This window comes from Sarcophilus harrisii, chromosome 3, assembly GCF_902635505.1.
Source record: "Sarcophilus harrisii chromosome 3, mSarHar1.11, whole genome shotgun sequence".
NCBI lineage: Eukaryota > Metazoa > Chordata > Mammalia > Dasyuromorphia > Dasyuridae > Sarcophilus > Sarcophilus harrisii.
Genome location: NC_045428.1, coordinates 535,632,282 through 535,645,879, shown reverse-complemented (window position 1 = coordinate 535,645,879; position 13,598 = coordinate 535,632,282). Strand labels below are relative to the sequence as shown.

Genomic DNA, 13,598 nt, shown 5'->3' with positions numbered 1-13,598 from the left:
ATAATATTTCCACAATTATTATGCTGCATAAGAAAAATCAGATCAAAAAGGGAAAAAAGGGAAAGAAAAAAATGCAAGCAAAACAATAAAAAAGTAAAAATACTATATTGTGATACATACTCTGTCCTCATACCCCTGTCACTGGTTGCATATGGCTCTTTTTATCAAAATACCATTGCAACTGGCCTGAATCACTTCACTGTTGAAAAGAGTCAAGTTCATCAGAATCATATATAATCATATAATTTTATTGTTGATGTATATGATGTTCTCTTGGTTCAACTCACTTCTTTAGTATGAGTTTATGTAAGTCTCTGCAGGCTTTTACAAAATCATCCTGCTAATTGTTTCTTATAGAACAATAATATTACCACTACAAACCTCTCAGACTGGCTAAGATGACAGGAAAAAATAATGACTAATGTTGGAGGGGATGTGAGAAAACTGGGACACTGATACATTGTTGATGGAACTGTGAATGGATCCAACCATTCTGGAACTTTGCTCAAAAAAGTTAAAAGCCCAGTAGTAACATTGCTGGGCATACCCTTTGACCCACCAGTGTTACTACTGGGCTTATATTCCAAAGAGATCTTAAAGGAGGGAAAGGTATCCACATGTGCAAAAATGTTTGTGGCAGGAAGCTGAATGGATGCCCATCAATTGGAGAATGGCTGAATAAGTTATGATATATGAATGTTATGGAATATTATTGTTCTGTAAGAAATGACCAGCAGGATGATTTTAGAAAGGCCTGGAGAGACTTACATGAACTGATGCTGAATGAAATGAGCAGAACCAGAAGATCATTATACACTGCAGCAACGAGACCATACAATGATCAATACTGATGGACGTAGCTCTCTTAAACAATAAGATGATTCAAACCAGTTCAATTGTTCAGTAAGAGAGCCATCTACACCCAGAAAAAGGATTATGGGAACTGAGTGTGGACCACAACATAGCATTTTCACTCTTTCTGTTGTTGTTTGCTTGCATTTTTTTTCTTTCTTGATCCAGTTTTTCATGTGCAGCAAGATAACTGTATAAATATGTATACATATATTGGATTTAACATATATTTTAACATGTTTAACATTTATTGGACTACCTGCCATCTAGGGGAGGGGATGGGGGGAAGGAGGGAAAAATTCGGAACAGAAGTTTTACCAAAGGTAAATGTTGAAAAATTATCCATGCATACATTTTATAAATAAAAAAGCTATAATAAAATAAAATTTTAAAGAAGAAGAATAATATTGGTTAACATTCACATACCATAACTTGTTCAGCCATTTTCCAACTGATGGGCATCCATTCAATTTTCAGTTTCTTATTATTATAAAAAGAGCTGCTACAAATATTTTTTACATATGTGAGTCCTTTTTTACTTTTGTATGATCTCTTTGAGATACAGGCTCAGTAAAGACACTGCTGGATCAAAGGGTATACACAGTTTGATAGCCTTTTGGGCATAGTTCCAAATCACTCTCCACAATAGTTAAAACAGTTCACAACTCCACAAAAAAAAATATTAATGTCCCAGTTTTCCCCCATCCCCTCCAACATTCATCATTATCTTTTCCTGACACCTTAGCCAATCTGAGAGATATATAGTGGTACCTCAAAGTTGTCTTAATTTTCATTTCTCTGATCAATAATGCTTTAGAGCATTTTTAATATGACTATAAATGATTTTAATTTCTTCCTCTGAAAATGATCTATTCATATCATTTGACCATTTATAAATTGGAGAATCACTTGAATTCTTATAAATTTGGGTCAATTCTCTATATATCTTAGAATTGAGGCCTATATCAGAACTCTAGGATATAAAATATTTTCCCAATTTATTGCTTTCCTTATAATCTTGTCTATATTAGTTTTGTTTACACATAACCTTTTAAACTTAATATAATCAAAATTATCTATTCTGCATTTTGTAATGTACTCTACTTCTTTGGCCACAAATTCTTCTGCACAGATCTGGGAGGTAGACTATTGGATTCAGTTTTTAAAAAGAAATCTGCAGTCTTCCAGATTTGAGTTTAATTTTCGAAATCCCTAATCTATTTTAAAGTATTTCATCAAATACATAATGAGAAGACAAATGGATGTAAAGGCAAAGGACTTGAACTTAAATTCACATGTGGTCTATGTCTTAATACATCACTTTGGGGAATTCCTTAACTCTTAGGTCTCAGTTTTCCTTTTTGTAAATTAAAAGGGTATCTAAAGTATCTTCCTGTAATGGGCTGAGGTTTGAGTTGATGCACTGAGGTCCCAAGTACGTGAGGCTAAATAGTAATTGGGCTATACTCTATTAATATACATGATTGGATAAAGAATGGTCCCTGCCCACTCTCCGTGCAAGTCTTGATGTGTTGTAGAGGAAATGACGATTTTGGTGGGTGGAGGCAGAGGGAGACAGGAAGAGAAGCTGGGAGAGATTGGGCCTGGGTTCCATACTCCTAGTTGCTGGTTGTGTGGCTGCTGATCTAGCTAGCTTCTTGACTCAGCTGCACACATTGCTATCGCCAATTATCTTCCACCTCTGATCCTTCTTCACTGAGAATAAAGACTGACAATTTTCCCCTAACCTGAATTCCTGACTCCTGCTGATTTAAAAATATGCGGTCTTCACATTTGGCACCCAATGGTGGGAACCAAGGACTGAAGAAGTCTCCGGTGACCAGGAACTTGGGTGAGTATTGTTAATAGACAAACAGGGAACTTATTTTCTTAAAAACTAAACCAGTAATCTTTTTGGCTAAAATGGGACAAATGCTAGCTAAAGACTCTCCATCCCTGCCCCCAACCCCTTCAACCCATTCAACCCCACCCACTAGTGGTGCTATAGAAAGCATGCTTAAGCTGATAGAAGGACAAGGGCTACTTATAACTTGGGAACAGGTAGCTAGACTTGTGGGTACATTAAACCGCATCTCCCCTTGGTTTGTAGAGGAGGAGCAGATCTCTCGAGATAACTGGTCCCTGGTTGGACAACAGGAATCCATGTATTACAGTGAAAACAGTCCTCATTCAATTTCCATTGAGGTATTTTATTTATACAATATAATTCAGTTAGCACTAAGAAACCCTATCCCTAGAATAAAGAAAAACCCCGCTGCTCCTGCTCCTTCTCAGAGTAGCCATGATATTAAGGAGGAAGGCAATGAAAGTTTGACCATTCCCCACAGGGCATGGAGATTTAATGAGCAAGGGGTGACTTTCCCCTCAGGAGGCAGCTTTCATCCCCCCCTCAGGAGCAAGGGATTACTCTCCTCCTCACCCCCCCGGATGGGAGGGAGGAGGGAGTGGGCAGTGACAAACACCACACCACCCCCCACCAATTTGGAAAGACGCAAAGGGGCTTAAGAAGGCCAAAGAAAAGGGTGGGATCCCGGGGCCCAGCCCATATCTTTCCTGTAATTTCCCGTTTAATGCCTGGTCAAGAAAGTCAAAGATACGCCCTTTTAACATGAAACAAAAGACCGAAAAACTTAATTTTTTGGGGCACACAGCTTTTTAAGATGCTATTACAGAAGGCTTTTGAAATCTTGACTCCTAATGACTGGAAATCCCAAGCGGGATGCCAGAACCTGGACAAAATTACATGGTTTCTAATAAAGTGAGCTCTGGATACAAGCCCAACAAAAAAAAAGTTTTCATGCCAATCACCTGACCTACTAACAGGTATAGGTCCCTATGAACGTGACAGCACAGAAATTTATTCAGTAGGCATAAGCAAATTGCGCAATGCTATAAAGGTGGGCTTCAATTCCAAAAAAAACAAAGGTAGGCCTTCTAAAAATAACACAAGGGCCAGATAGCCCTTTGCTGACTTTTTGGGGACGTTTGAGACTTTTCAAAGAACTAATGGGGAAAAATGCATCAACAGAGTTTTAAAAGGAACTTCAAGGAAAATGCTAATAGGTCTGCAGAAGAATTATACTAGGACGACAAGGATGTCCCTTTAGAGGAGTTCTTTAAAACGCCGGGCCACAGTCACAAATGCCTTTATAAGACTATGATGGACCCGATCCACCGGGTAGAGGGGGTCCTTCTGGCGGGGACCAGAAAACGCAATGCTTTCAGTGTGGAAAAATCTGAAAGCTAATGTTGGTATAGAGGCAGGGAGGATAGGTGGAGAACAAACCCAGCACCCCATTCCAAATCAAAAAGAGGCTTCCATTGGGCCTCAGAATGGGAACAGTTCAGAAAAGGATGAGGGGCCCAGCCCGGGCCCCGGGGAAAAAACACTTAATGATGGCGCCAATGGTACCCCAAGAGTCCTAGATGGCCAAACCCCAATAGACCAATCGGGAAGCCAATAAGGGAGGGATTACACAATCAACCAGCCAGGAAGCAACCGATGGAAGAAAGGGATTACAATTAGGGGAAAAGGACAGCTGAGACAAAAGATAACTGGAGAGGTGAAATTGTTCCTCTCCAGCCTATGGATCCCTTGCTTCCAGGCAAGTAGGGACCATTTCACCTCCTTTTGTATGTACAAAAAAAGTTCCATCCCACACTGATGTGGGAAACTGGGGAATTGTGATAATATCCCATCCCAGTACAGGCAGACAATTGTGACTTACCACCCAGGAGAAATAGTAGCACGGTTTACTCATACAGAACCAATAAGGTTTAAATATCACCCAGATTCTGATTTCAGATCACAAAACCAAATATACTGGACAGCACAACTACTGACGACCTATGCTCAGATCTATATAAATGACCTTCCATTGGAAGGATTGGTAACACTGGTGCAGATTGGCGGGTCTTTGGGAAATTGGCCCATCACTGGCCAAAAATTAAACAACACCTACATGTCTGGCTGAGGATCAAAAAGCACTGAATTAGTCTGCCTATGAATGGACTTTTGGGGGCAAAACAGGAGTTTTACTCCTTTTATATTAAAAATCCCCATCAATCTGTGGAAAAAGAATTTTACAAATTAGGTTAAAATGAGTACTTCGTTTTTAAACAGGGTTCCACAAAATAAAAATAATGGTCCTGCTTATATTTAAACATTTGACACTTTTGTACGTATAAATTTTACACACTATGGACATACCTTTTTAATCCTGAAGGACAGGCAATAGTGGAAGGAGAAACAGAACATTAAGACGCTCCTGCAAAAACAAAGGGGACAATAACCCTAAGAACTTCTAAATCAGCCCTTTATACTAATTCTTGATTTTTTGACAAAGTTGCCTTCCAGCAGAAGGTTTTTAACCCACCAAGCTAGTGTCCAGTGCGACAGCTCCATATCTTTAAAATGCCAGGTGATTGTTGAGACCAAAAGTGGTGAATGGAAAGGACCAGATGCTAACCTTTGGGGAAGGGTTTCTTTTATCTCACAGGTGGAGAAGGAATCAGATAGGCCCGACCATAATCCCTTTCCATTGCAGAGAGACACAATCCGAAACAAAAGGGGAAGACCCAAAAATATTAGTGGTTCTTTTTGTGATTGTCTCACCATTGAAAACATTAATTATGCTTTCTCTGGAATAAAGATTTTTGGACTTCAAAACCCCAGGAATCATTGGATTCCCTGAGACAAAAGGAAACTTAAAAACCCAGGAATCATTATTCTCTTGAGACAAGGACTTGAAAACCCTCAGGAATCTTTTGGAATTCTTAAAATTGAATAAGACCTGGTTAAACGGACTTCAAAATCTCTGGAATCATTGGATTGCCAAAAATAAAAACTTTTGAAGGACTTCAAAACTCAGGGGATCATTGGTTCCCTGACACGTGAAAACAATTGACAATAGATTGGTTTTGGACTTCTCTTGTGCTGAAGAAGGTGTATGTGTGACTGTTGTTTACATACCCTCCTTCTAGGACTTCGGTGATCTTTTCCAACACCATGTTGATTTATATTTGCTTGCTATTCCACTACTTGCGTGTTACAATTAGTTTGTTACACCACATCGAGCCTGCACTGACTGTGGGAGAGTCATCCCTAATAGCCTCTGCATTATTGCTATGTGCTTGTGTAATAGCTCCCATGCTGATGGGTTTGTGCATAATAAGACCCTTCAGCCCAGAAACCCACTAGCAATCCCCACTTCCCTTTGGTGCTTTTCATCTCCCTTCCTGAGATGTCAGGGAGGGCGTGATCATCTCCTTTTAGTGCTTTACCGCCTTTCCTGGAAGTCAGGAGGCTGTGATCACCTCCTTTTCGGTGCTTTCACCTCCTTCCCTGAGAAGTTAGGGAGGCTGTGATCACCTCCCCTTGGGGGCTCTGACCTCCCTGAGGAGTCAGGGATGGCATGACCACCTGTGTTCTAAAATAAAAGAAAGCGGGAGATGTAATGGGCTGAGGTTTGAGTTGATGCACTGAGGTTCCCAAGTACGTGAGGCTAAATGGTAATTGGGCTATACTCTATTAATATACATGATTGGATAAAGAATGGTCCCTGCCTACTCTCTGTGCAAGTCCTGATGTGTTGTAGAGGAAATGACGATTTTGGTGGGTGGAGGCAGAGGGAGACAGGAAGAGAAGCTGGGAGAGATTGGGCCTGGGTTCCATACTCCTAGCTGCTGGTCGTGTGGCTGGTGATCTAGCTAGCTTCTTGACTCAGTTGCACACATTGCTGTCGCCGATTATCTTCCACCTCCGATCCTTCTTCACTGAGAATAAAGACTGACGATTTTCCCCTAACCTGAATTCCTGACTCCTGCTGATTTAAAAATACACGGTCTTCACATCTTCCAACATTGAATATTCCAGTTTTTTTATATTTCTTTTCCAAGCAGTCTTTCAAGAGTGGTTTCAAATTCTACACTTTCATTCTTGTTTGTCTTATGGATGCATTCAACTCTGAAAAGGAAATATTAAAGTCTCCTTCAAGAACAGTTTTATTTTTGTACTTTCATTAACCTTTGGTTTAGGCGTATAAATACTTTATTACTTAATTCAGTGATGTCAAACTCAAATAAAAATGGGTTCCTATGGGTGGCATTTTCTCTTAGATATATTAACAATAGGTATGTTGAACTGTATTTTTATTTATTTAGTTAACCATTTCAAAGTTACATTTTACTTTGATTCAGAGTAGAAGAAGGAGTTTTGCTGACCATACCTGATTTCTTAAATAATACATGTATATTTACTGTTGATAGTGTTTCATTGTATATAGTGCATTTAAGTAGTATATAGTTTCTTATTTTATCTTTCTATATATCGTAATTATTTTTGCCTTGTCTTCAGCCTGAGTGCAACTCCTGTATTTTTTAAAATTATCTTACAAATATTAAATTTTGTTCTAGCCCTTCATAGTCTCTACTATTGTTTGGTTTGCTTTAAAACCAACTATACTGAAACCTTCCTTTCAAGGAAAAAAAAAAAGCAAAATAATTGTAACAATGCAAATGAACAAAATAAATACTGAAAGCTGCATAAATATAATGATCAAATGACTATAAAGTTGAGAGAAAAGAATCCATAGCCTTACCTTCTTTAGAGGAGTGAGGAAAAAACTCTCTATGTAAAAGACAGAACAAACTGATAGATTGCATTGATGTTTTAGTTATACTGTGTTGTTTTTTCTTTCTCTTTTCTTCTTTGAAAAGTAGGGCTCTCTAAGTGGGACAAATAAAGGAAAACAGAAATTAGTCATTTTTTTAAAAAGTCATCAATAAACATATATAAAACAACTTGGAAAAAATCTTCAAGAAAAGTAGAAACAGAATTGTCATTGGAATCAAAGGGCATGGAAATAAATCTTAGATCTGCCTCTTTCTACCTATGACCCAGAACAAGTTAGTTACTCTCTTTGGGCCTCTAGTATCTTTAAAATGAAGAGGCTGGACTCTACATTCTTGATCTTCCAGATCTACATTGATAATTCAATAATCCCCAGGGTATGGTTAGCATAGATTCGTCTAATCAGAATATGCCTTAAAGTCCCTTCCTTTGGGAATTGTGCTGTTCCCCATATCTTCAATATTTTCTTGAACACAGAAAGGACTCTCTTTCTCTGTCTTGACTTTGCGAGCTACTTTCTCATTCTGGATTTTCCTTAGTGGTGATGAGTTCCTTGGTCTTTGAACTTCTCTCTTTTAGGCCTCCTCACTTTGGAAATACACACTGGTATTAAAAACTCCCAAGGCTCCATTCTAAAGAACAAGACAGTTTTCCTGTATTCTCCTGGCTTGGCTTCTGACTGGTAACATCACCACACACCAGAGTCCCACTCAACTCAGCTTCCCTACTCAGTCTGATGTATTCCCTTTCTCCATTAATATTTAAGCTGCTTAAAGGCAGGGACTATCTTTTATTTTGTGATTGTGTTTGTTTCCCCAGAGCTTAGTCCAGTGACTGGCAAATGGAAAGTTCTTAATGAGTACTTGTGGACTTATTTACTTAAGAAACTGTGGATTGTGATCAGCAGAAAGTCTCCCCTGTTATGTCTCCTCATAGCATTACCTTTTCAGGTCTCCCTTAATCTGCCTAACAGGACATTCTCAGCTACAGATGTCAAGTTCTTTAGAACAAACATCAAGGATTTCCCTCCTTGCTAAAACATGTAGGCTTAGTCTTTTTTTTTGAAATTCCTTTTTTCAGTTTGCTCCCTATAATCAGACACTTCACTCTAGCTTAAAGTGACTATTGCATTCCTTCCAGTCTTCCTCTAGAAAACTAAAGTATAATCTTATACTTTATAAGTCTTATACTTTTTTTTCTCAAAAACCAAACAAATCGATGGTTTGACTTTGTCAGATTTTAAACCTTAAGGTTTTTCAATTTGTTCATGTGCATAACTGGAAAAATAAATTGACACAGATTAAAAAATATGTTGATGGGACAAGTCCATTATTTCTGTTACCTACTTGATCTCTTTTCTTGCGTCTTCATGTGAATGCATGTCCAATAAAATTCCAAGTGGGGCTATGCCTCAAACTTTTATTGCTCAATATAATTCACTTTTTAAAATTTATGTTATTGTTGTTTTCATCATCACTTTTTACACCTTACTTCCTCCCCATATACTCCATGATCCAGTGACAATGGCTTCCATTCTATGCCTCTCAGAAAATACTGTTTCCCAAGTTGGCAAATTTTCACTGATCATTCTCATGCCTGGAATTTTCTCCCCCTTCTCTGTGCCCCCTCACTTCCATAGATTCCTCCAAGTCTCAACTAAAATTTCTCCTTCCTTAATTCTGGTGCCTTACCTGTATGATAATCTGTAGCCTACCCTATGTAGTTGTTTGAATGTTGTCTTCCCTCATAGCCTTTGATATCTTTAAGATTTTGCTTTTTTTCCTGAAATGGGACACTGTGTTAACTACATAAAATTTTCTTATCAGATGTTTAGTTGATTTTTTAAAATTTATTTGCATTTTCCAGCTTTTTTGAAACTTTTCTTTTTCTTAGCTCTTTTGATGTACCAAGGGAGATATGGGTTTACATGTAGTTATTCACTTAATTTCATGGTATGTTTTTGGAGTCCTTGGGTTCGTAAAAACATTCTAATGACTTCTGGGAAAGGAGATTGCAAGGAAACAAATGCTTGTAGGCCTTTCCTATGACCCTGCTGTAAGGTATCTAGCAAAATTCATTTAAATATCATTTAGAAAGCCCCAGAAAAATCTGTGAAGATAGTAAATGACAGCTAATGCAGGTCTGGTAAGAAGATGTAGTGGAAACACATGTGATGAGTTGAGAGAGAATCCTTGGACATTTTTCTCTTAGAAATGACAATGCTCCGAGGTGTATATGTGTAGGAGATTGTAAGTCTATGACTAGAAATGTGGGTACAGAATAATGGACTAAGATTCTGAACTGTTCATTAAATTTGCTTCTACTAAGAGTTTTAGCCATTATCATTAATTTTTTTTCCTCTAGAGCCCAGTTACCTCCCATGTGAATTAGGAATCTTTTCAAGTCACACAAAGTTGGGAAAAGGATTAAATGCTCAGTAACTTGAGAGATTAGCCATTTCAATTGTTAATGCTGTAAAGTTACCCATGCATATAACCTGTAAATAAAAGGCTATTAAATAAAAAAAAAATCACTTCTTAACATGGTCATAATTTAGAATTGAGTAAGAAATATTATGACCTGTATGCTTCAACTTTGAGTGATAAATGAAAAAAAAAAGAGGAAAAAAAAAACTGTTAATGAAAATTAACCCCAGTATTAGAGATGAACACTATTGTGTTCAAGGAATACAGTAGGTTTTGGCCTTGCCTTGGACTGATCGGAGATTGCTATAGTTCAAGGGGATTTGAAGATAGAACACTGAAGAAGAAAGGCACCAGAGACATGTTTGTGAGCTACCTGAAGCTCCATGGAGAGGAACCCATTGGTCCTCTCTCATCCTTCCTTCTTAAAGAACAAACACTCAGTAAGATAATGAATCCTTTAAATGTTACATCTTGTGTCTTACAGTATTGTGGTGCATCAACTCTCCACATCAAACAGTCATCAGGACTATTACAAAGTGGACTTAGAAGAGAGTGGCTGAAAAGGAGCTGTGTGAAAAGAAGTAGAAAATTAAAGCTGAAGGAGTTGAAGAAAGGGCTTAATTTATTGGCATGTACAGTATGCAAATGAAATTACTCTCAGTGTAACTGCATCATTTATGTCCATAATAACGGCATCATCATTACAGGGCTCAAATTAAATTACACCATAATTAGCATATCAAAGTGATTGGTTAAAGTTTAAAACAAATACCCAATTTTGTTAATGAACAGCTGTAATTGTCATGTACACTTCAATGAAAACTCCCTAAACAAATATATATTTTAGAATAGAGGAAGATTCTTGAAGCAGACAGGTCTGCTGCAGAGGTAAATTACCTCAAAAAGAATGACACTCACTCTTCTATTAATGTTAATATATGCTCTTCATTTTCAGAGAATAAAGCATTCGATCAAAAAAAAAAAAAGAAAAAAAGAAAGATTAGCCATTTGATCAACTGTGGATCATTGCTATACATATTCTTACCTTAACACAGAACAGAAACCTAAAAAACTAAAATGTTCTAGACATATGTTAAGTGTGAAAGATACCTTAGGATAGAGAAGGGTGAGGTCTTGCAGATAATTTTTAGTCCTCAAGATCTTTCTTTTTTATGAAATTAACATTATTAATGAAAATTATCCCCTCCTATTTTTTTTTAATTTCACTTACTTAAATCACTATTTTTTATCATTTTAATGTTGAGGATAATCATCTATGTTTTGTCCTCTGTGCGTGAGTGTGAACCAAGGTTCTCTTCTGCTTCTGTCTCCCTCTTTTTCTTTTTCTTTCTTTTTCTTTTCCCTCTCAGACTCAGAAACAATAAATTGTTGCTGTTGGGTTTTTTTTTTTTTTGATGTACAGATTGAGTTTCAGAGCATAAGTAAGCATGAGTGAGTTACAGTATACTTTGTAATTCTCATTACTTCATTCCCTCAAAACTTAGTGCTTTTTTGACCTTGCAAACTACTGTCCAAGAAAATCTTATCTTTCCAGCCATTTAAATTCATATTAGTATTACTCTCATGTCCCAAAATTCCTTTATTTTTCCAATCTAGTCAGTTGGCAAATCTGTTCTTCCTACCTCTAAAAACATCTCTCAGTTTTGCCCTGGTTTCTCTCTTTACACAAACTCTTACCCCCTCCCCCAGCTTCAGGACCTTCTCTCTTCTTGCCTACACTATCAATAGCACCTCCTGAATGGATCTCTTGCCTCAAGTCTATCCTTTCTACATTCTGTTCTTTCTACACACAAGCCATGGCCATATGTGACCAGGTCACTCTTCTCACAAAGTTCCATAGGTGTTAAGATCAAATATTCCATCTTTATCTCATTCTTTATATTTTTATTTTAAATGTTTTATAATATACATATAATTCTGGGTACAATAGAGCATTCTTAAATATGTATCTTGATATATATTTATTTACACACACACATTGCGGATCTACCTTTTTACTTTTCTTTTTCTCACTGCCAAATAGGGATGTGTGAATAAAAACTTAAAAAAAAAATTAAAGGACTTGGAGTTCACTAGTTAAGACCTGAGAAACAAAATCATTTGATGACTTCCCAGCTTTAATCAGTTTCAGCAGACATGTAGTTTGTAAAACATGAGCTTCAATGCACAGCAAGCCTTCCTATGACATCCTTGTCTTTTTACACAAAATCTTTATTCAATATGTCTTTGTCAAATTTTAAAATTATGGAAAGTATATGGACTCAAGGATGTTGTTGTTCAATCATTTCTGACCCTTTAAGTTATCATGGCAAAGATCCTGGAGTGATTTGTCATTTCTTTCTCCTAGCTGCATTGAGTTCATTTCTCCTTTTTTCTTGGCAGAAGCAATTTTTGGAAGCCCAGCCTGAGGTCTTGGGTCCTAAATGCATATACTATAGGGTTGAGGGCTGGGGGGATGATGTTGTGCAACACATTAAAGAGCACAGGGATCAGGGGATATTTTCTTCCTGCCAGGTGGGTGACAAAAAGTACAACAATCACTGTATAGAAGAAAAGAATGAGAATGAGATGGGAGCTACAGGTGCTCAGGGCTTTGGATACAGCTTCTGCAGAATTCAACTTTAGTACAGATGAGAAGATCAAGGCATAGGAAAAAACGATCAGAGTCAAGTCTCCCCCCAATATCAGAAAGGCCCCAACCATCTGACAAATGCTGTTGAGCCTCCTGTCATCACAGGACAGGCTGGTGACTCCCAAGTTGGAGCACAAGCAGTGGTCTATTTCATTTGAGGAGCAGTAGTCTCTCTGTGCAGCCAGCACAGGCACTGGGATCACAGCCAGTCCATTTCTGAGCAACATGAATACTGTGGCTTTGAAGACAGAAGAGGCTGTGACAATGGTGGGATAGCGGAGGGGATGGCAAATAGCCACATATCTGTCAAAAGCCATGCAGAGGAAGATGCCTGACTCCATGCCTAAAAAGCAATGTATGGCATAGATCTGAGCAAAGCACTCAGGGAGGCTGATGGCTTTGGCATCAAACCAGAAGATGGCCAATATCTTGGGCATGATGGTGGTGGACAGACCCATGTCCACAACAGATAGAACGCTTAGGAACTGGTACATGGGATGATGTAATTTGGGTTCCTTCCAGATGGTGATAAAGATGAGCAGATTGGCGCTGATGGAGGAGAGGTAGAGTACCGCCAGAGGTAGAGATAGCCAATGCTGCCAACTATGGATTCCAGGGAGTCCCATAAGGATGAATTCTTTGACCTGGAAGTGGGACCTGTTGAAGAGCCTTGTAGCTGGAGTCATCATTCTGTAATAAGAAAAATTCTCCAGGATCATTATTCTATCACATGCCCTCTATCACTCAGTAGGGCTTTTTGGATTTTACATTTGCATAAGGTATACTATTTCAAAATATACACATAGTACTGTAACAATAGAAGCCTTATAGTTCTCAGAAATAGGATTATGAGATTCGGACTACAAAGATCTAGGATCTATTAATTGCCCAGGTTCTGACTTCACCCACACTGCAACTGCTAATTGGAAGCAGCATTGGTGAAGGGCTTTATTTAGGGTGAAACTGATTTTTATTTATTGCTATTGATCACAATCATTCCTTCCATATTGTTTAT

General features: G+C 37.9%; 1 protein-coding gene across 1 annotated transcript; it reads right to left on the bottom strand.

Moving 5' to 3' along the window:
• Positions 1 to 12,309: 12,309 nt before the first annotated feature.
• Positions 12,310 to 13,269, bottom strand: LOC116422617 (olfactory receptor 56B1-like). Its single transcript, XM_031961488.1, has one exon. It carries the CDS (start codon positions 13,267 to 13,269, stop codon positions 12,310 to 12,312), a length of 960 nt encoding a protein of 319 aa, XP_031817348.1.
• Positions 13,270 to 13,598: the final 329 nt, after the last annotated feature.